Below are 24058 nucleotides of genomic sequence, written 5' to 3'. Positions count from 1 at the left end.
GAAAAGAACGAAGTCCGACTTGTAAGACGTGCACGGGGATGCAGTTAAAATATTTGGAAATATTGTTCAGATATAAAGTTTCCAAACCATTTGTTATCAGTTGTTTAATTCAGCATGTTAGATCTAGAGCCCAAAGCTGAGGCCAACTACTATCTTAAAAAAATCCTGACCGACCTATCACATTGTGTCGACCCAAAGTTTTTTGAACGTAACTCCTTTAAATAGTACATCAGTCAGATATTCTATCAAAAAGCATTTAGTCAATTTAGAAATTGTTTCGCTTTTCAAATAAGTAGTGTTGGTACGAAAATAATTTCTAACAAATTCTGTCCTTTTGTAACCACAGTTTTGCCTGTTTGTACACATGATGCCAGGATATATTTGAAATTGGCTGTAAATTGATTGAACGAAAGAAACTGAAAAAAAAAACCCAGACTTCCCCAACTCTAAATTTCTAATTCAGTCAAAGCACAACAAACAACACTTTTAAGGGTGGTCATATTGGGATCGTTCTTTGTCCGTCTGTTATTATTTTTGCCTGAAATGAATCTCTACCACAAAAGCTTAAGCTAGCCTGATCGTGATCTGTTAAAAATTATTCCAAAGGGATTCGAGCAATGTCTAAGCATCTGTATGCCCAATTCTGTCAGGTCTCACTGGTCAAGTGGTTTATTACTTCCCCTGTCACCTCTATGGGTTGGAGTTCCACTAGGGGCACAAATTTGTTCATGTGTCAAAGCCATCTAACTGTGTTTCAGAAGAAATGTTATTCCACACAATCATGTGCCTGTTTTGTCTTAAATATTCCTCATCCTGTGCCATTAAATAAGCACGTCTTCAGATTAATGTAGAAAAATCAAAATAAAAAATAAGACACTCATTCCTTAGTAATTAAAATTACAAAATAAAAAAAAAGTGATTCATTGAGTTCTGCCAAGAATTTATTTGCAAAATCATTCATGTAGTCTTTAAAACATATAGAAAAGCTATGTACTGTGTTACCCACACTGTAAATATTTGATTTCTGTGTTATTTCTAAAGAAATGTTAACTTTATATATAATCATAACCGCCTCCTCAAGGGTTCAAGCTGGGGAAAAAAATAAAAAAAGCCCGCTCGCTCCATGTAAAATCTACCCGCCTCTGAAAAAATCAAAATTGAGAAAAAAAAAAATAAAATAAAAATTTCGTTCGCCCGCTCCTATTTTTTTTGAAAATTTTCCGAAGAACTATTAATCAATTTGGTATGGCCTTACAAGAGGGCCATGATGGCCCTATATCGCTCACCTGTTATCATTGCACTTGAGGACAAGAAGGTCCTCAGAAAAAATATCTAAGTCCAAAGGACAGGAACAACAAAGGGAAGAAATTTAACCAAAAAGAAAAAAAAATTCTTACAAGGTACAGATATGTCAAAATACACATAAAAGTTGGAGGTACCATCCATGTTGTACCACAGAAAAGTGGTCTCGGTTTTTCCCTATGGCCAATAATGAAAAAGTTACTAAAAATAAGCTAATTATAGTAACGTAAAAGGGAAGTAATTAAAAAAAAAATTATTGTAAGTGAACAAAAGAAGGATCTGCCAAATAAATCTGTTGACATAAATGAAATTTCAGATCAGTATCTTTATTAGTTACGGAGATATACCCATTTTAATTTGAAATAAAGGGAGGTAATTTGACATAAAATCAGTCCATAGTTATCTACCCTGATTGGCTCAGTGCAACTTATGACAATAATGAAATTTCAAATAAGTCCTGTAAGTACTTACTGATATAAATCCATTTTGATTACAATCAGGGGAGGTAATCAGATATAAAATAACTCTGGAACCTACGATTGGATCTGATTTGTCATGGAATCTAAGATTTATTGTTGTTGAAGATATTTTGGAAGTTTGTATCAAATCTAACCATAAATGAAGTCTCTATATGGCGGCAAAAGCCAAAAGAGCCAATTTTGGACCTTTAAGGGGCCATAACTCTGGAACCCATGATGGAATCTGGCCAGTTCAACAAAAGGAACCAAGATCTTTTGGTGATACAAGTTGTGTGCAAGTTTGGTTAAAATAAAATCATAAATGAAGCTGCTATTGTGCAAACAAGGTCAAAATAGCTAATTTTGGCCCTTTCAGGGGCCATAACTCTGGAACCCATTAAAGGATCTGGCCGGTTCAAGAAAGGAACCAAGATCTTATGGTGATACAAGTTTTGTGCAAGTTTGATTAAATTCAAATCATAAATGAAGCTGCTATTGTGCAGACAAGGTCAAAATAGCTAATTTTGGCCATTTCAGGGGCCATAACTCTGGAACCCATAATGGAATCCGGCCAGTTCAAGAAAGGAACCAAGATCTTATGGTGATACAAGTTGTGTGCCAGTTTGGTAAAAATCAAATCATAAATAAAGCTGCTATTGTGCAGACAAGGTCAAAATAGCTAATTTGGGCCTTTCAGGGGCCATAACTCTGGAACCCATAATGGGATCTGACCAGTTTAAGAAAGGAATCGAGATGTTATGGTGATACAAGTTGTGTGCAAGTTTGGTTAAAATAAAATCATAAATGAAACCACTATCATGCAGACAAGAAATTGTTGACGCACGGACGGACGGACTGACGGCGGACGACGGACGAAGGGTGATCACAAAAGCTCACCTTGTCACTATGTGACAGGTGAGCTAAAAACGAGCATACAAACAGTGGATCAGTAATGCAACAATCAGTTCATAAAACCAACTATTTGTTTCTCATTTTTGCAGGCCTTTATTGGAGACTAACTTGCAGATGTTTACAGAAATATGTTAGTACCTGTTTAGTGTTAAAAAAAAAAGAGTTGAAACTATTCACATGAATCAGAATAAAAGTATACCTTCTTTTTTCTTTGTTCTGTGTAAACTTCTATACATCTGTTTATACCAATCATGTTGTTTCTCTTCCTCAACATTCTGAAGGTAACAAACAGGACAATGTGTTTCATATGGCATTTGCTAATACTTGCGTTTATGCCTCAGACAGCCATGGAAGTCAGTTATCAGTCAGAATGAGCATATGGATGTCCCAGACACCTCTTCATGCAAAACACTGTTTTCAGATAAATTACTTCCTCACTGATTTACACAAAGATATAGCAATATGTAACAAAAGCAGTCCAAAAAGCAACCATAGCCCCTGTCACAGTGTTTTAAACCAGAACAGGGGTTAAATTAGTAATTAAGGAAGCAGAAGTTATGGACAAAATAGTGTGATGACATAGGGAAAGACAGACAGACAGACAGACAGACAGACAGATGGACTGCATTACTGTATGACTCTCTTGCTTTCATATCAACAAGCAAATGCAGTGAACTTACATCATTCTTCTGCCGAATAAGTTGCTCTGTGAATGAGAGGACTATATTTTTAAAGAAACCTAAGTTTCAGATATACACAAGTTACGTATAAAAGGACCGTGCAACAGTTTGTTAGTTAATCAAAGAGAAAAACTTTGCTCTACAGTGAACTATATTTGTACCAAGTTCCATGAATATACATCAATACGGTAGGTAACTTTATTTTGCTTTAACCAAAAAGAAAAAGAAATTCTTACAAGGTACAGATATGTCAAAATACACCTAAAAATTGGAGGTACCATCCATGTTGTACCACAGTAAAGTGGTCTCGGTTCTTGCCTATGGCCAATAATAAAAAAATTACTAAATAAGCTATTTATAGTAACATAAAAGGGAAGTGATTAAAAAAAATTATTGTAAGTGAACAAAAGAAGGATCTGCCAAATAAAAACAAGAGCACTGCAATGCAACGCAAATGCAGAGCAATATACACACAAAACAAATTCATATGACCTTTGACGCCTAAGTGTGACCTTGACCTTGAAGTGAGCCATCCGAAACATGCGCTCTGCACATCGTTTCGATGAGGTGAACATTTGTGTCAGGTTTCTTTGAAATCCTTCAAGGGGTTCAAGAGTGACAGAGCAAAAGGGAAATTGCTAACCAACAGACAGACAGACGGACACCGAGGTGATAACAGAATACGTCCCTTCGGGCGTATAAAAAGGAATCGAGATCTTATGGTGATACAAGTTGTGTGCAAGTTTGGTTAAAATCAAATCTTAAAAAATGAAGCTGCTATTGTGCAGACAAGGTCAAAATACTAATTTTGGCCCTTTCAGGGGCCATAACTTTGGAACCTATTATGGGATCTGGCCGGTTCAAGAAAGGAACCAAGATCTTATGGTGACACAAGTTTTGTGAACATTTTTGGTCAATTTTGAGGTGGATGGAAAACGAAAGTAGAGTTTACATCGACACCGGTAATAAATTTTACCTCCGCGGCGGAGAGCAGCATCCGTCTTGCGGAACTATCGATTTTTGTTTTACCACTAAAATATTGTTTTATTTATTGTTTTTTCTTTTTTAATTAAATATTTTGAATAAATTGAAAGCAACTGTTTCAATATTTCGGAATGGTAATTTTTAAAATGACATGAGCTTCTCAATTCAAACCGATAAAAGGTGTGATAGTATTTTTGTTACGATTATGGCCAGTAATTACCGTAGTAATTGTAGTTGGTTCAAAAGCTCACATGAGCTTATGTTGTACTTGTCTGATGTCTTGCTGACTTTAAATAAATCTAATCTGATCTATCTTATCTTAATTACCGGCAATTAGCGTATCACCTCGTGTCAATTTGGTTGTTCACAGTTTGATCTCGTTTAAAGATAGTACTCGATCTTTAATTAGTATCATAATTTTTGTGATTTTTAAATATTTCTTTCTTCAAAATACTTTTTAAATTTATATGAAATCAATTTTGTTTGAAAGAAAAATCAACCACTCAATCTTTTACAGAACGTAACGGCAATCTTAGATTTTAGCGGTGACAGTTAGTGCGGAGAGTAGTTTCCCTTTACCAAAATGGCGAAAATCGGAAACAAAACTTGTTTTGAAGTTGGAAAACCGTCTATACCTGTGTATAATGTGCACCCACGATTCGGGGGTGGTCCCGGGGGTAAAAAAACTGCGCATTATACATGTGAATCTACGGTACTTTTTGAATTAAAAGCATTTTCAATTTTTTCTCTCTAAAAAATCAAGTGGAACAAGAGCTGTCACTAATGGTGACAAATGCCCGCCGCAGCACCTTGACCTTTGACCTGGTGACCTTGACCTTTGACCTGGTGACCCCAAAGTCAGTAGGGGTCGTGTACTCAATAAGATCTATCAGCATGTGAAGTTTGAAGGTCCTGGGTGCAGTGGTTCGCGAGTAAAGTGCCTTCATGCAAAAAGTTAATGTGACGAACGAATGAACTAACGGACGGACAGTTGAAAACTAATATGCCTCCCTTCGGGGGCATAAAAACACTGCTTTTAGTTGGTCAAGGGGGATAATAATACATGCCAGCAAAGGTCCTTTGCTAATTAATAATAACATGAGGTGAATCTAGCTTAAGGTAGTTCTGCACGTTTGATAAACCAGAAGTGATGGCGTAACGTCATTTATCCGGAAAACGTAGAACAAGAGGATAATGATGACCCTATATCACTCACCTGTTAAACTTGGCCTTGGAATCATCAAGACAAACATTCTGACCAAGTTTCATGAAGATAGGGTCATAAATGCGGCCTCTCAAGTGTCAACAAGCATTTCCTTTGATTTGAGTGGTGACCTATTTTTGATCCCACATGACCCAGTTTCGAACCTGACCTAGGAATCATAGATAAACATTCTTACAAAGTTTCATGAAGATAGTGTCAGAAGTATGGCCTCTAGAGTGATAACAAGCTTTTCCTTTGATTTGAGCGGGTGACCTAGTTTTTGATCCCACATGACCCAGTTTCAAACTTGACCTAGAGATCATCAAGATAAATATTCTGACCAAGTTTCATGAAGATAGGATCATACATGTGGCTTCAAGAGTGTCAACAAGCTTTTCCTTTGATTTGACCAGGTGACCTAGTTTTTTACCCCATATGACCCCGTTTTGAACTTGGCATAGGAATCATCAAGATAAACATTCTTACAAAGTTTCATGAAGATAGGGTCATAAATGTTGCCTCTAGGCTGTTAACAAGCCTTTCCTTTGATTTGACCTGGTGACCTAGTTTTTGACCCCCACATGACCCAGTTTCTATGTTGGCCTAGGGATCAGCAAGATAAACATTCTGTGCAAGTTTGTATCAAATCAAAGCATAAATGAAACTTCTATATGACTGAATAGGCCAAAATAGAAAATTATGCCCCTTTCAGGGGCAGTAACTCTAAAATCCATGATGGAATCTATCTGGTTTTCGAAAGGAACAAGATCTTATTGTGACTTGAGTTGTGTGTAAGTGTGGTTAAAATCAAATGTAAAATGTCACTTCTACCGTGTTCACAAGGTAAAAATTAACAAATTTTGGCTCTTTCTGGGGTCACTTAGGGGCCATAACTCCAAAACCTATGATTGGATCTGATACATTCATCATGGAATCCAAGATCTATTGTTGTTAAAGATATTTTGCAAGTTTGTATCAAGTCAAACCATAAATGAAGTCTCTATATGGCTGCAAAAGCCAAAATAGCATATTTTGGCCCTTTAAGGGCCACAACTCTGGAATCCATGATGGGATCTGGCCAGTTTTCAAAGGAACAGAGAATATGCCAATACAAGTAGTTGTGCCAGTTTGAATAAAATAAATTGCAAAAATGTGGTTTCTATAGTGTTTACAAGCCAAAATAGCAAATTTTGGTTCTTTAAGGGGCCATAACGCTGGAACCCATGACGGGATCTGGCCAGTTTTATGCTAATAAAAGTTGTGTGCAAGTTTGGTTTAAATCGATTGCAAAATGTGGTCTCTATCATGTTCACAAAAAATTGTGGACGGACGGACTAAGGACGATCACAAAAGCTCACCTTGTCACTATGTGACAGGTGAGCTAAAAAAGCATAGGGACATATATATTTTATTTCAACACATTATATGCCATATGTTTATTTACAACTGTGAGAAGTTTCATTAAAATCTACATTGTACAAAAAAATTTTATCATGAAAATGTTATGAACAATGTTATGAACGTTGTGATTTTCCCATAGACTCCCATTATGAAAAATTGCGTGAGGTCTAAATTTTTCAAATCAGTCTAGCAAAAAAATCCAAGCACACAACCCTATCTCTTCTCTTTGCTGAATTTTCTAAGTATATTCTGAAATCTGAAAAATTAAGAGTTTAATCAAATTCTAAAACATTTCGATCCTAACATGCAGAACCCATTATGGGATCTGGCCGGTTCAATAATGGAACCAAGATCTTTTGGTGACACAAGTATTGTGCAAGTTTGATTAAATTCAAATCATAAATGAAGCTGCTATTGTGCAGACAAGGTCAAAATAGCTAATTCCAGCCCTATCAGGGGCCATAACTCTGGAACCCATTAAGGGATCTGGCCGGTTCAAGAAAGGAACGAAGATCTTATGGTGACACAAGTTTTGTGCAAGTTTGGTTAAAATCAAATCATAAATGAAGCTGCTATTGTGCAGACAAGGTCAAAATAGCTAATTCTGACCCCTTCAGGGGCCATTACTCTGGAACCCATAATGGAATATTGCCAGTTTCAGAAAGGAACCAAGATCTTATCGTGATACAAGTTGTGTACAAGTTTGGTAAAAATCAAATCATAAATAAAGCTGCTATTGTGCAGACAAGGTCAAAATTGCTAATTCTGGGCCTTTCAGGGACCATAACTCTGGAACCCATAATGGAATCTGGCCAGTTCAAGAAAGAAATCAAGATCTTATAGTGATACAAGTTGTGTGCAAGTTTGGTAAAAATCAAATCATAAATAAAGCTGCTATTGTGCAGACAAGCTCAAAATAGCTAATTTTGGCCCTTTCAGGGGTCATAACTCTGGAACCCATAATGGGATCTGGCCAGTTCAAGAAAGAAACCAAGATCTTATGGTGATACAAGTTGTGTGCAAGTTTGGTTAAAATAAAATCATAAATGAAACCACTATCGTGCAGACAAGAAATTGTTGAGGGACGGACTGACGACGGACGAAGGGTGATCACAAAAGCTCACCTTGTCACTATATAAAAAAGGGGGCATAATTCATGAAATATTGATGCCAGAGTTATAGTCTTTGAGTCATATGATGTGTGTGATGATGTGCTACAACTATTCTAAGTTTGAATAAAATCCATTTGTTAAAAACAGATATAGAGTGAAAGTGCATCAAAACTTTAACCTGAAATTTAATTAAAAAGGGGGCATAATTCATGAAATATTGGTTCCAGAGTTATGAGCCTCGTGTCATATGATGTGGGTGATGATGTTGAACATTTGTTTTATCTCTGAATGAAATCCCTTCTGTAATAACAAAGATATTGTGAAAATGCATCAAAATTAGCCTAAAATTCTAAGTAAAAAGGGGGGCATAATTCATGAAAAATTGGTGTAAGAGTTATGGACCTTGTGTCATATGATGTCTATGTGGAACAACTATTTTAAATTTAAATCAAATCCCTTCTGCAATAACAAAGATATAGTGAAAATGCATCAAAATTAACCTGAAATTCAAAGTAAAAGGGGGTATAATTCATGAAATATTGGTGCTATAGTTATGCACCTTGTGTCATATGATGTGGAACAAATATTTTAAGTTTGAATCAAATCCGTTCAGTAACAAGGCAGTCTGAAAGACAGCTAAATCCCCCGCCACTGCTATAGATAGTGAAAGGGTAAACCTTTGATTTTAGCTGTGACCTTGACCTTGAACTGACATGGCTGACTCATGAATTCTGCACAACATCTTGATGAGGTGATCATTTGACCAAAGTTTCATGAAAATCCTTCAAGGGGTTTAGGAGATACAGAGCTGAAACCTTTGACCTTCAGTTGTGACCTTGACCTTGAGTTGACATGGCTGACTCATGAGTTCTTGATGAGGTGATCATTTGACCTAAGTTTGATGAAAATCCTTCAAGGGGTTAAGGAGATACAGAGTGGACACCAAATGGAAGGCTCAAACCTTCGACCCTTAGTTGTGACCTTGACCTTGAGCTGGCATGGTTGACTCATAATTTCTGCACATCGTTCTGATGAGGTAATCATTTGACCCAAGTTTTATAAAATTCCTTCAAGGGGTTTAGGAGATATAGAGCGGACATAAAATGGCAGGCTCAAACCTTTGACCTTGAGTTGTGACCTTGACCTTGAACCGACAAGGCTGACTCATGGGTTCTGCACATCGTCTTGATGAGGTGATCATTTGACCCAAGTTTCATGAAAATCCTTCAAGGGGTTTAGGAGATATGGACCGGACACGATTTTGTTATGGACGGAAGGACGGATGGACGGACGCAGACCATTCCTATAATCCCTCCGCCACGGCAGGGGATTAAAAACTGAGATAGAGTGAAACTGCACCAAAACTTTAACCGGAAGTTCTAAGTAAAATGGGGGGATAACTAGAAATTGCTTTTGTAAAAAAGCACATGTCTGCCCCAATGCAAAGTCCTATAGGCAAGAAGTCAATAGGGGTCAGGAGCGAAAGTCAAAGAGACACTTTTGAAAGTCAAAGAGACCCCAAAATCAATAGGAGTCATCTACTCTGCATGTTCAATCATCCTATGAAGTTTCAACATTCTGAGTCAAGTGGTTCTCAAGTTATTGATCGGAAATTGTTTTCCATGTTCAGGCTCCTGTGACCTTGACCTTTAACAGAGTGACCCCAAAATCGATAGGGGTCATCTACTCAGCATGTTCAATCATCCTATGAAGTTTAAACATTCTGGATCAAGAGGTTCTGAAGTTATTGATCGGAAATGGTTATCAATGTTCAGGCCCCTGTGACCATGACCTTTAACGGAGTGATCCCAAAAACAATAGTGGTCATTTATTCTGCATAAACAATCATCCTATGAAGTTTCAACATTCTGGGTCGAGTGGTTCTCAAGTTACTGACTGGAAATGGTTTTCAATGTTCAGGCCCCTGTGACCTTGACCTTTAACGGAGTGACTCCAAAATCAATAGTGGTCATCTACTTTGCATGTACAATCATCCTATAAAGTTTCAACATTCTGGGTCAAGTGGTACTAAAGTTATTGATCGGAAATGGTTTTCAATATTCAGGCCACTGTGACCTTGACCTTTGACGGAGTGACCCCAAAATCAATAGGGGTCATCTACTCTTCATGACCAATCATCCTATGAAGTTTCAACATTCTGGGTCGAGTGGTTCTCTAGTTATTGATCGGAAATGGTTTTCAATGTTCAGGCCCCTGTGACCTTGACCTTTGACGGAGTGATCCCAAAATCATTAGGGGTCATCTACTCTTCATGACCAATCACCCTATAAAGTTTCAACATTCTGGGTCAAGTGGTTCCCTAATTATTGATCGGAAATGGTTTTCAATGTTCAGGCCCCTGTGACCTTGACCTTTGACAGAGTGACCCCAAAATCAATAGGGGTCATCTACTCTTCATGACCAATCATCCTATTAAGTTTCAACATTCTGGGTCAAGTGGTTCTCTAGTTATTCATCGGAAATGGTTTTCGATGTTCAGGCCCCTGTGACCTTGACCTTTGACAGAGTGACCCCAAAAACAACAGGGGTCGTCTACTCTAGCAGCCCTACAACCCTATGAAGTTTGAAGGTTCTAGGTCAAATGGTTCTCCAGTTATTGCTCGGAAATGAAGTGTGACGTACGGACGGACGTACAGGGCAAAAACAATATGTCTCCCCCAGGGGGGGGAGACATAATTAATAAAATATTGATGCAAGAGTTATGGCCCTTGTGCCAAATGATGTGGGTAATGATGAGGAATAACTATTTTAAGTTTGAAGGAAATCCATAAGTAATTATAGAGATAAAGAGAAAACAAAAGCTGTCCATAAGACAGCTAGTGCTCAACTATTCGTTGTCACAGAAGCAGGAATATTAATCTAATATTAAAATATCAATAGAGTTTCAACCAAAACTTTAACCAGAAGTTTTCTAAGTCCAAAAGAGGGCATAATTTGCCCAAAATACAAGTCAGAGTTCTGAGACTTGATGCAATCAAGTAGTTTTATAACCCCTAAGACACATATGATGTTTCAATTTAACATCTGCATTTGTTTTGCAGACACAAAACTTAACCAGAATTTTCTAAGTCCAAAAGGGGCATAATCTGCTCAAGACACATGTCAGAGTTATGGGACTTGACCCAGTGAGGTTGGTAATTGATCTAGAAAAAGAAAAAAGAAATTTCAAATCTATATGCCTTTAAGTAATAGCTATATGTACTTGCATGCAATACTTTAACCAGGATTTTCTAAGTCCAAAAGGGGGCATAATTTTGCCAAATTGCAGGTCAGGGTTATGGGACTTGATGCTATCATCTAGTTTCATAATGCCAAAGACACATGTGAAGTTTCAATACAATATCTGCATTAGCTCTGCAGATAGTAATTTGCATGTAAAACTAACCTGAATTTTGTAAGTCCAAAAGGGGGCATAATTTGGCCAAAATACATGTCAGAGTTATGGGACTTGATTCAGTGAGGTTGGTAATTGACCTAGAAAAAGAAAAAAATAAGTTTCAAAGCTATATGCCTTTAAATGATAGCCATATGTACTTGCATGCAAAACTTTAACCAAGGTGTGACACTGACACCAACGCCAGGGTGAGTAGAATAGCTAGACTATTCTTTGAATAGTCGAGCTAAAAAGAAGTGTATAAAAACTTAAACTTTAAAGGTGTGGACGCGGAAAGACGCCAACGCTGTCGCCAGAGCAAGTAGGATAGCTCTCCATATACTTTGTATAGTCAAGCTAAAAATGGTGAAAAAGACTTGAACCAGAAACAGGCAAAAACACTTTAGATTAAAATTTCAAGTAATTTGTTCTGCTGTAAAAAAAGGTTTTGTCATAGACTGTATGACTGTACAATATGTAGCAGTTTGAGCATGGGAGTCAACCTTTACCTTCATCAAGCCTACCTTTCTGAATGAGAGGGGCATGCCACTTTCCTCATCTATAGGTCCAATATCCTCATAACGTTTCGGACTGCTGACCTTTGTTGTGGTCACAGTACTTGGTTTCTCGTCTGAAGGGACTGCATAATAGGTGTCTGTGTGTTTCACATCACCCTCCATTGATTCGGATTTACCCAGATATATTGCACCTTTAGGAATTTTGCCCTCTGAAATAATAAAGCATGAGTAATAAACAGTACATTCTGAGAAAGCTAAATAATATCTTTATTAACAAAACAGCTCAATATAAAATGTCTATCTGGTATTGAAAAATACCCAAACAAGTTTAAACCAGTATAGACCTAGAGCTGCTTTTGAGAAAAGCACATGTCTCCCACAACTGCCTAATCATCTGAATTGTAGTATATGAGTCAACCATGCACTAAAACCTCAACTGCCTAATCATCTGACATGTTTAGGGCTTGGGGCATAAATGACTCATATACTACTATTCACACATTAGTAGTATAAGACTCATTTATGCCCCAAGACCTGAGCGTTTTTCAGTAATTCAAGGACCATAATTCCGAAGTGGCTTGGGCGATTTGACTATTTATCGAACTTGGCCGAGGACTTATTGGCAAACACATCTGTTCAAGTTTGGTGAAGATCAGATGAGAAATGTTCGACTTAAAGAGTGTGGACAAGGATTTGTGACAGACGGATACACAGACAGGAGTAAATCAATATGTCTCCCACCACAGTGGTGTGGGAGACATAATTATTTGTAGCCAGAGTAATGCCAATACTGTATGACACATGCCTCCTGAACACATCTCAAAAGCTCACCTTGCCACTATGTGACGGGTGAGCTAAAAAGGGCCATAACTGAGCCAAAGGCCTTGTCCTAATTACGTAGTCTTGCCTTCATATGTAGACTATTATGGTAAACAAGTGGTCAAAGTTTCAAAGCCATATGACAAACAGGTAAGACAAAATATGGACTGGTATGAAAAATATAACTATTTCCAAGCCAAAAAGGGCCATAACTCAGCCAAAATATTTGACAGAGTTATATACTCTTGCCTACAGATGAAAATCATGACGATAAACAAATGTCAAATAGTTTTGACAAAACATGGACTTGTTTGAAAACTGAACCAATTTCCAAGTCAAAAAGGCCCATAATTCAGACAAAATACTCAACAGAGTTGTGTACTCTTGCCTACAGATTGTGATCACGACAATAAGCAAGTGTTCAAAGTTTCGAAGCCACAGGTCAAATAGTTTTGACAAAATATGGACTTGTATGAAAACTGAACAAATTTCCAAGTCCAAAAAGGGCCTTAATTCTGCCAAAATACTCGACAGAGTTAGGTACTCTTGCCTACAGATGGTGATACTAATGAAAAACAAGAGTGCCGACAAGCGGGGCAATATACGTCCGAAGAGTTACATCAGAGGATGGGAGCAAAACTTGACTGTTGAAACCCAAAGGACAGAACAACAAAAAGAAGAAATTCTAAAAAAAAAAAAACATTTCTAAGTCCACAAAAATATTCTTACCAGGTAAGGTTATGTCAAAATACATCTAAAAATAGGATGTACCATCCATGTTGTACCACAGAAAAGTGGTCTCGGTTTTTCCCTACAGCCAATAATAAAAAAGTTTCAAAATAAGCTATTTATAGTAACAAAAAAGGGAAGTAATTAAAAAAAAAATTATTGCAAGAGAACAAAAAGGGATCTGCCAAATAAAAACAAGAGCACTGCAATGCAGAGCAATATACCTAAGCAAAGTCATTTATGACCTTTAACCCTTAAGTGTGACCTTGACCTTGAAACGAGTCATCTCAAACATGCGCTCTGCCTGTCGCCTCAGTGTGGTGAACATCTGTGCCAAGTTTCTTTGAAATCATTCAAGCAGTTCAAGAGTTACAGAGCGGACACGAAAGTGTAACCTTGACCTTGAAATGACACATTCAAAACATGCGCTCTGCACGTCGTCTTGGTGTAGTGAACATTTGTGTCAAGTTTCTTTGAAATCCTTCAAGTGGTTCAAGAGTTACAGAGCGGACACAAAATTGCTAACGGATGGATGGACAGACGGACACCGGGACCATAACATAATACATCCCTTCGGGCGTATAACAAGTGTTCAATGTTTCAAAGCCAAGCCAGGTCAAATACTTTTGTCAAAACATTGGTGTGAAAAACTTCACCAAGATTTGTAAGTGAAAAGGGACCATAATTCAGACAAAATCCTTGATGGAGTTATGTCCTCTTGCCTAAAGCTAGACATGAAAGTTTCAAAGCTTAATCTCAAAAGGTTTTGTCAAAATGTGGACTGGTACAAAAAACTTAAACCAAGGTGTGACGCCGACGCTGACGCCATGGTTAGTTGGATATCTCTACTTGTTCTTCGAATAGTTGAGCTAAACTAGAAGATGCTTTTGTAAAAAAGCGCATGTCTCCCCCACTGCATAGTCGTATATGCAAGAAGTCAATAGGGGACAAGAGCGAAAGTCAAAGAGACACTGATGGTTGGCTGCAATAGAGATCACCTATTTGGCATGTCCAATCATCCACTAAGTTTCAACATTCTGGGGCTACTGGTTCTCAAGTTATGAATTGGATATGGTTTTATGAAGTTTCAACATTCTGGGTCAAGTGGTTCTCAAGTTACTGACCGGAAATGGTTTTCCATGTTCAGCCCCCTGTGACCTTGACCTTAAATAGAGTGACCCTAAAATAGATAGGGGTCATCTCCTCTGCATGACCAATCATCCTATGAAGTTTCAACATTCTGGGTCAGGTGGTTCTCAAGTTACTGACCAGAAACGGTTTTACATGTTCAGACTCCTGTGACCTTGAACTTTAACTAAGTGACCCCAAAATCAATAGGGGTCATCTACCCTGCATGACCAATCATCCTATGAAGTTTCAACATTCTGGGTCAAGTGGTTCTCAAGTTATTGATCGGAAATGGTTTTTCATGTTCAGGCCCCTGTGACCTTGACCTTTAATAGAGTGACCCCAAAATCAATAGGGGTCATCTACCCTGCATGACCAATCATCCTATGAAGTTTCAACATTCTGGGTCAAGTGGTTCTCAAGTTACTGACCAGAAATGGTTTTCCTTGTTCGGGCCCCTGTGACCTTGACCTTTAATGCAGTGACCCCAAAATCAATAGGGGTCATCTACTCTGCACAACCAATCATCCTATGAAGTTTCAACATTCTGGGTCAAGTGGTTCTCAAGTTACTGACTGGAAATGGTTTTCCATGTTCAGACCCATGACCTTGAACTTCAACTGAGTGACCCTAAAATCAATAGGGGTCATCTACTCTGAATGTCCAATCATCCTATGAAGTTTCAACATTCTGGGTCAAGTGGTTCTCAAGTTATTGATCGGAAATGGTTTTCCATGTTCAGGCCCCTGTGACCTTGACCTTTAACAGAGTGACCCCAAAATCAAAAGGGGTCATCTACTCTGTATGATCAATCATCCTATGAAGTTTCAACATTCTGGGTCAAGTGGTTCTCAAGTTACTGACCGGAAATTGTTTTCCTTGTTCGGGCCCCTGTGACCTTGACCTTTCAGGCAGTAACTCCAAAATCAATAGGGGTCATCTACTCTGCATGACCAATCATCCTATGAAGTTTCAACATTCTGGGTCAAATGGTTCTCAAGTTATTGACCGGAAATGGTTTTCCAGGTTCAGGCCCCTGTGACCTTGACCTTTGATGGAGTGACCCCCAAAAACAATATGGGTCATCTACTCCATAAGTCCTGCCACCCTATGAAGTTAGAAGGTTCTATGTCAAATGGTTCTCCAGTTATTGATCGGAAATGAAGTGTGACGTACGGATGGACAGATGGACAGGGCAAAAACAATATGTCTCCCCCAGAGTTGATCTGGCCTACTGGCCTAATTTTTGACCCACAAGACCCAGTTTCAAACTTGACCTAGAGATCATCAAGACAAACATTCCGACCAAGTTCTGACCAAGTTTCATGAAGATAGGATCATAAATCTGGTCTCAACAGTGTTAACAAGCTTTTCATGTGATTTGAGCAGGTGACCTAGTTTTTGACCCCACATAAGCCATATCTGAATTTGACCTAAGGATCATCAAGATAAACATTCTGACCAAGTTTCATGAAGTTAGGGTCATAAATGCGGCCTCTACAGTGTTAACAAGCTTTTCTTTTGGACTGACCTAGTGACCTAGTTTTTGATCCCACATGACCCAGTTTTGAACTTGGCCTAGAGATCATTAAGATAAACATTCTGACCAAGTTTCATGAAGATAGGGTAATAAATCTGGCCTCTAAAGTGTTAACAAACTTTTCAATTGATTTGATCAGGTGACCTAGTCTTTACCCCATTTGATCAAAATACGAACTTGCCCTCAAGGTCATCAAGACAAACATTCTGACCAAGTCTCATGAAGATAGGGTCATAAATGTTGATTTCATTGAATGACCTAGTTTTTGACCCCATATGACCGAGATTCAAACCTGATCTAGAGGTCATCAAGCCAAACATTATGACAAATTCTCATGAGTTTTAAACTTAAAATGTTGTTTCTAGAGTGTTAAAAGATTTTCCTTTGATCTGGCATAGTGACCTAGTTTTTGACCACACATGACCCAGTTTCGAACTTGACCTAGAGATCATCAAGACAAACATTCTGACCTAGTTTAATGAAGATAGGGTCATAAATGTGGCCTCTAAAGTGTTAACAAGCTTTTCCTTTGATTTTATCAGGTAACCTAGTTTTGACCTCACATGACCCAGATTCCGACCTGACCTAGAGGTCATCAAGACAAACATTCTGACCAATTCTCTTGAGTTGCAAACTTAAACTGTGGACTCTATAGAGTATTAATAAGATTTTCCTTTGATCTGGCCTTGTGACCTAGTTTTGGTTCCAACATGACAGTGTATTAAACTTGTTCTAGAGGTCATCAAGATCAACATTCTGACTAAGTTTCACGAAAATAGGGTCATAAATGTGGTCTCTAGAGTGTTAAAAAGCTTTTCCTTTGATTTGACCGAGTGATCTAGTTTTTCACCTCATATGACCCAGATTCGAACTTGATCTAGAGGTCATCAAGACAAACATTCTGACCAATTCTCATGGGTTTCAAATGCAAACTGTGGACTCTAGAATGTTAATAAGATTTTCCTTTGATCTGGCCTAGTGACCTAATTTTTGACCCCATATGACCCAGTTTCGAACTTGACCTAGAGATCATCAAGACAAACATTCTGACCAAGTTTCATAAAGACTGGGTTACAAATCTGGTCTCTAGAGTGTTAACAAAGCAAATGTTGAGGCATAATGCATATCGGACACCGCGCGATGCCGGACGCCAGACGATGACCGGTCACAATAGCTCACCTTGAGCACTTCATGCTCTGGTGAGCTAAAAAACATATGAACAGATACATTAGTGGATGACAAAAGAACAAAGCTCATGTTTACAAAGTACATGCAGATATGGCATTATGATAAGGCATGCAGTTTTCATGCAAATTAGAAAGAAACTTGTACATTTCATATTAGGTTATCTATCTAAAGCAGAAAGTAGTTTTTCAATGAGATTTTATTTAAAATATCTTTTAAGGGAAAAAGTTTTGCCATAAATCTTTCACCAGACAATTTAGCTTAGCTCCACTTTCAACTTAGAAAAGCAATTATGGAATAAACACGAGGGGCAAGACTGCCCCTACCATTAGAGAACCTAAACAGACCCTGGGAAAACATGAAATTGTCCCTTACCACTTGAAAATTCCTTCATGCCCAAAGTATGAAAATAATCATATTCCATGAACAAAGAGAAGCATTTAACAGTAAAGATGGCAATAACCCCACATTAATCGGATTATATATTATTCATTCAACAAGTTATTAAAACTGAATCTTGACAAAGCTTGAAACTGATCCCTTCTATAACTTTCTTTTTTAAATTTGAGTTCTGACACTCTTTTCTTACAAAGCAGATGTACAGTCGGACAAACAGACAAGACTAAATCAGTATGCCTACCCTCATACACCGAGAAGCTACATGTATTTAAGCTTCCCCATAAAGCATAGTTTCTGTACTAGAGAATTTTCAAGGCCGACTTGCCCAGCAGGTACATCCTCCTTTAAACTAAGCATGAATACTGAATGAACCTTACCCTCTGTGACTAAGATAGGATCTCCAACAAACTCTATACCTTTTGGGTAACCATTCTCTGAAAACATACATGCAACTACATACAATTCTCATGCATAATAAATTGACAACCAGACAAACTAGAAGGTGTCTTTGTCACAAAAACACATGTCTCCCCCCTATGTATTCTGAGGATGGAAAAGGATTTAATGCATGAAGGTGAAGGCAGTTTTGTTGAAATCTGTCCAGCAATTTGACCTGTGAAAGCCAGAAAAGTTTTTTTAAATTTTTAGTTCTGGCAGCCATTTTGTGCAGCGAAGCAGAACATGCCAGTGATATGCACAACTGGGGTTGGTACTGATCACTCCTGTGAAGTTTCATCGAAATCCAGCCAGCAGTTTGACCTGTGAAAGCTGGATAAGATTTTTCTACCTTTAGCTCTGGCGGCCATTTTGTGCAGCGAAGCGGAACGTGTTGGCGATATGCACAACTAGGCTTGGTACTGATCACTCCTGTAAAGTTTCGTTGAAATTCAGCCAGCAGGTTGACCTGTGAAAACTGAACAAGATTTTTCTATTTTTAGCTCTTGCGGCCATTTTGTGCTGGGAAGCGGAACTTGCCGGCGATATGCACAACCAGGCTTGGTACTGATCACTCTTGTGAAGTTTCGTCAATATCTGGCCAGCAGTCCGACCTGTGAAAGCCGGACAAGCTTAATGAGGACAGACGGACAGACAGCGAAGACAAAAACAATATGTCCTTAAAAACTAAAATGTATCTGTAGGACACAGGGTGTGCCCCCACTGGTACATTTGTCACAAATAAGGGGCAATAATTCATGTGTTTGCAGTCTTAAGGGGGTGAAGCCTCAACAAACATTTTATATAAAGAATTCTTTATTCTAGGTCATATACTTTTTGAGCTATGAGCATCACAAAGAAAAAATCCACTATTTTGGCTATTTCAAGGGCTGTAACTCTGTAATCTGAAGAAGAATATCAAGTGTGCAAGGCCACATTATGATAAAGACTTGTGCAAGGTTTCATGAATTTACATAAAATACTTTTTATATGAAATACTTTCTGGACAAGGCACGTCACAAGGTGAAAATGTGCATTTTTGATTATTTCTGGGGCCATAACACTGGAAATAGGGGAAAGAGCCAGACAAAAAATAAGAGGTGCGCAAATTCATACCATGATAAAGACTCATGCAAGGTTTCATCAATTTATATGAAATACTTTTTGAGCTAGGCACGTCAAAAGGTGAAAATATGCATTTTTGACTATTTCAGGGGCCATAACTCTAAAAATAGGAGGCAGAGCCAGACAAAAAATAACAAGAAGCTGCGTTCAATAAACGCTTGATGCCCCCGGTGGCATCCTTGTCGATCCAAAGCAACCTAAGTCCAAAACGAGGTCAAGTTCAAGGTCAAACTGAGGTCAGGTGATGTCTGAAGATGAGGAATTGTCACAGGTTACATCTGCATTAGTATCAAGTCATTCTAGTAAGGGGTATTGATGCTAGACGAAACGGTCCCATTTGGTTAACCAAGAGATGGCCCATATAAAGCAACCTAAGTCCAAAATGAGGTCAAGGTCAAGGTCAAACTGAGGTCAGGTGATGTCTGAAGATGAGGAATGGTCACAGGTTACATCTGCAATAGTATCAAGTCATTCTAGTAAGGGGTATTGATGCTAGACGAAACGGTCCCATTTGGTTAACCAAGAGATGGTCCATATAAAGCAACCTAAGTCCAAAATGAGGTCAAGGTCAAGGTCAAGGTCAAACTGAGGTCAGGTGATGTCTGAAGATGAGGAATGGTCACAGGTTACATCTGCATTAGTATCAAGTCATTCTGGTAAGGGGTATTGATGCTTGACGAAACGGTCCCATTTGGTTAACCAAGAGATGGCCCATATAAAGCAACCTAAGTCCAAAATGAGGTCAAGGTCAAACTGAGGTCAGGTGATGTCTGAAGATGAGGAATGGTCACAGGTTACATCTGCATTAGTATCAAGTCTTTCTAATAAGGGGTATTGATGCTAGACGAAACGGTCCCATTTGGTTAACCTCGTACGGATGGACCGACAGGACAATCACTATATGCCTCCCGCATCAGTAGATGCCGGGGGCATAAAAAGTGCTCAAGTTCATCATGATTAAGACTCATGCAAGGTTTCATCAATTTTTATCAAATACTTTTTGAGCTTGGCGTGCCACAAGGTGAAAATGTGTATTTTAAACTATTTTAGAGGGCCATAACTCTAGATATTGGGGCCGGAGCCAGACAAAAAATAGCAGGTGCTCAAGTTCATATCATGATAAAGGCTCATGCAAGGTTTCATCAATTTATATCAAATACACTTTTTGAGCTAGGCGCATCACAAACTTTTTTGCACGGACAAGACCAAATCCATATGCCCCCTCCACTGAGTGGTGGGGGCATAAAAAATTCCAAATTAAGATGATCTGTTCCCAAGAGTACAATATAGTGTTGTTGGTAAGGTATGTCAAGTTCTGTGTTTTTGTTGGCATGGCAAGGTGAGTATAGTTTCGAGGTGAATCGCATATAGTGCTGTTAGCAGGTGTGTCAAGCATAGTGCTGTTGGCAAGTGAGTAAAGTATCTTGTTGTTGACAGATATATCCTGTATGGTGTTATTGGCACGTGTGTCAAGTAGGTTTGTTGGCAGGTGTGTCATGTACAGTGTTACTGGTGGGTGTGTCAAGTAGTGTTGTTGGAATGTGTGTCAAGTACAGTGTTGTTGGTAGGTGTTTAGTATGTTGTTGGCAGATGTGTCAAGTACAAGGTTGTTGGCAGGCGTGTCAGGTAAAGTGTGGTTGGTAGGTGTGTCAAATATAATATTGTTGGCAGTCAAGTTTAATATTGCTAGCAGGACCTGGTGTCAAGTATATTGTTGTTATTTAATATGTGTGTCGAGTATAGTGCTATTAACAGGTGTAAAATGGTGCTGAATAATTAATCTAAAACATGTTGCAAAATACATGATACATGCAAGACAGATAAAAAGCAATTAGATTTTATGTGGAATTACATATTTTGCTTCAAGTCTGGAATTCATCTGGATTGTAAGAATACATAAATCATGCAGTGGATACATTCATATGCATATTTCATTGAATAGAGGGAAATATTTTAAGCATTTATGCACATTATATCAAAACATTATGCCTGCTGATACAAAACAGGCATGCTGTAAATAATTATGCTTATATCCTTATTCCTAGTGTATTAATCAGTATATAACTCTGTATAAATCTTAAATCCTTCCAGCCCCCTACACCATTGGAACTTGAAGACGATTCCAAAACTTCTTTATGGTGTACCTAAAGGAAATACTATTAGTTTCTTTGATACTGGCTCAAACCCTTAAGGTGTTTTTATAGAAGTTTCAGGTAGTTTGACATAGCAATTTACAATTTGTGTATCAAAGAAGCTGACCGTTGTTTTTTCAATGCCAAACAAGAATGTCAAACTGTCACAATATAAGCCCCTCACAGCAAATTAACTTGATTATTTGCATGGTTGAAATCAAAGAAAACTACACTTGAATCTGAGGAAATACCTTCAATTTTTAAAATTTTGATAATTTTGATGACTACAGAGATACTAATCTGACTAGTTATTATTTCTGGTCTAGATTTTATAGATATAATTATTCTATATCAATGTGGTTCAGTTCCACGAAAAAACATATGTGGACTAGAAATTGCTTTTGTTAAAAAGCGCATGTCTCCCCCAATGCAAAGTCCTATAGGCAAAAAGTCAATAGGGGTCAGGAGAGAAAGTCAGAGACACTGATGGTTGGCTGCAATAGGGATCATCTACTTGGCATGTCCAGTCATCCCGCTAAGTTTCAACACTCTTGGCCTAGTGGTTCTCAAGTCAACTGTTAGGCTCCTGTGACCTTGACCTTTGATCAAGTGACCCAAAAATTAATAGGGGTCTTCTACTCTGCATGTCCAATCATCCTATTAAGTTTCAACTTTCTAGGTCAAGTGGTTCTCAAGTTATTTTCCGGAAATGATTTTACATGACCAGACCTTTAATAGACTGACCCAAAAATCAATAGGGGTTATCTACTCTGCATGTTCAATCATCCTATGAAGTTTCAACATTCTGGGTCAAGTGGTTCTCAAATTATTGATCGGAAATTGTTTTCCATCTTCAGGCTCCTGTGACCTTGACCTTTAACAGAGTGACTCCAAAATTGATAGGGGGGTCATCTACTCTGCATGTTCAATCATCCTATGAAGTTTCAACATTCTGGGTCAAGATGTTCTCAAGTTATTGATCGGAAATTGTTTTCCATGTTCAGGCTCCTGTGACCTTGACCTTTAACAGAGTGACTCCAAAATCGATAGGGGTCATCTACTCTGCATGTTCAATCATCCTATGAAGTTTCAACATTCTGGGTCAAGAGGTTCTCAAGTTATTGATCGGAAATGGTTATCATTGTTCAGGCCCCTTTGACCTTGACCTTTAAGGGAGTGACCCGAAAAACAAATAGGGGTCATTTACTCTGCAGGAAAAATCATCCTATGAAGTTTCAACATTCTGGGTCGAGAGGTTCTCAAGTTATTGATCGGAAACGGTTTTCGATGTTCAGGCCCGTGACCTTGACCTTTAACAGAATGACCCCAAAATCAATAAGGGTCATCTACTCTGCATGATCAATCATCCTATTAAGTTTCAACATTCTGGGTCAAGTGGTTCTCAAGTTACTGACTGGAAATGGTTTTTCAATGTTCAGGCCCCTGTGACCTTGACCTTCAACAGAATGACCCCAAAATCAATAGGGGTCATCTACTGTGCATGACCAATCATCCTATGAAGTTTCAACATTCTGGGTCAAGTCGTTCTCAAGTTATTAATCGGAAATGGTTTTCCATGTTCAGGCCCCTGTGACCTTGACCTTCGACAGAGTGACCCCAAAATCAATAGGGGTCATCTACTATGCATGACCAATCATCCTATGAAGTTTCAACATTCTGGGTCAAGTCGTTCTCGAGTTATTGATCTGAAATGGTTTTCCATGTTCAGGCCCCTGTGACCTTGACCTTTGACGGAGTGACCCCAAAAACAATAGCATAAGCCCTACCAACCTATGAAGTTTTAAAGGTTCTAGGTCAAATGGTTCTCCAGTTATAGTTCAGGACAGGGCAAAAACAATTTGTCTCCCCCAGACAGGGGGGAGACATAGATATGAAGTGACACAAGGACCTGGAAGTATTTTTTTATGGTGGGTGGTAACGTGATGATGGATGGGGGTGAGGTGAGTAATATAAACTGGTGCAGATGACAAGATACTAAAAGCAAATATCAAGAAACATACAAGAGGGCCATGATGGCCCTATATCGCTCACCTGTTATCATTGCACTTAAGGACCAAGAAGGTCCTTAGAAAAAATATCTAAGTCCAAAGGACAGGAACAACAATGGGAAGAAATTAAACCAAAAAGAAAAAAAAAATCTTACAAGGTACAGATATGTCAAAATACACCTAAAAATTGGAGGTACCATCCATGTTGTACCACAGATTTTCCCTACGGCCAATAATAAAAAAGTTACTAAAAACAAGCTATTTATAGTAATGTAAAAGGAAAGTAATTGAAAAAAAAAATGATTGTAAGTTAACAAAAGAAGGATCTGCCAAATAAATCTGTTGACATAAATGAAATTTCAGATCAGTATCTTCATTAGTTACGGAGATATACCCTTTTAATTTGAAATAAAGGGAGGTAATTTGACATAAAATCCGTCCATAGTTATCTACCCTCATTGGCTCAGTCCAACTAATGACAATAATGAAATTTCAAATAAGTCCTATAAGTACTTACTGATATAAATCCATTTTGATTACAATCAGGGGAGGTAATCAGATATAAAATAACTCTGGAACCTACAAATGGATC

At 38.2% G+C, this 24058-nt stretch overlaps 1 protein-coding gene across 25 annotated transcripts in view; it reads right to left on the bottom strand.

Moving 5' to 3' along the window:
* Positions 1-24058, bottom strand: part of LOC123563976 (sorbin and SH3 domain-containing protein 1-like) — a 426437-nt gene that overhangs the window by 162457 nt on the left and 239922 nt on the right. For 23 of the 25 annotated variants that reach the window (XM_053536619.1, XM_053536629.1, XM_053536606.1 and 20 more), the window contains 3 exons: positions 18143-18199; positions 11972-12174; positions 2872-2947 (listed from right to left, as the gene is read on the bottom strand). In XM_053536619.1, the coding sequence (XP_053392594.1) occupies positions 2872-2947; positions 11972-12174; positions 18143-18199 (336 nt within the window). The remainder of the gene's footprint in view (positions 1-2871; positions 2948-11971; positions 12175-18142; positions 18200-24058) is intronic. The other 2 variants (XM_053536610.1, XM_053536616.1) reach the window with 1 other exon arrangement.

This window comes from Mercenaria mercenaria, chromosome 2 (assembly GCF_021730395.1).
Source record: "Mercenaria mercenaria strain notata chromosome 2, MADL_Memer_1, whole genome shotgun sequence".
NCBI lineage: Eukaryota > Metazoa > Mollusca > Bivalvia > Venerida > Veneridae > Mercenaria > Mercenaria mercenaria.
Note: the sequence above shows the minus strand (reverse complement) of the source record. Positions and strands in the feature narration are given on the sequence as shown.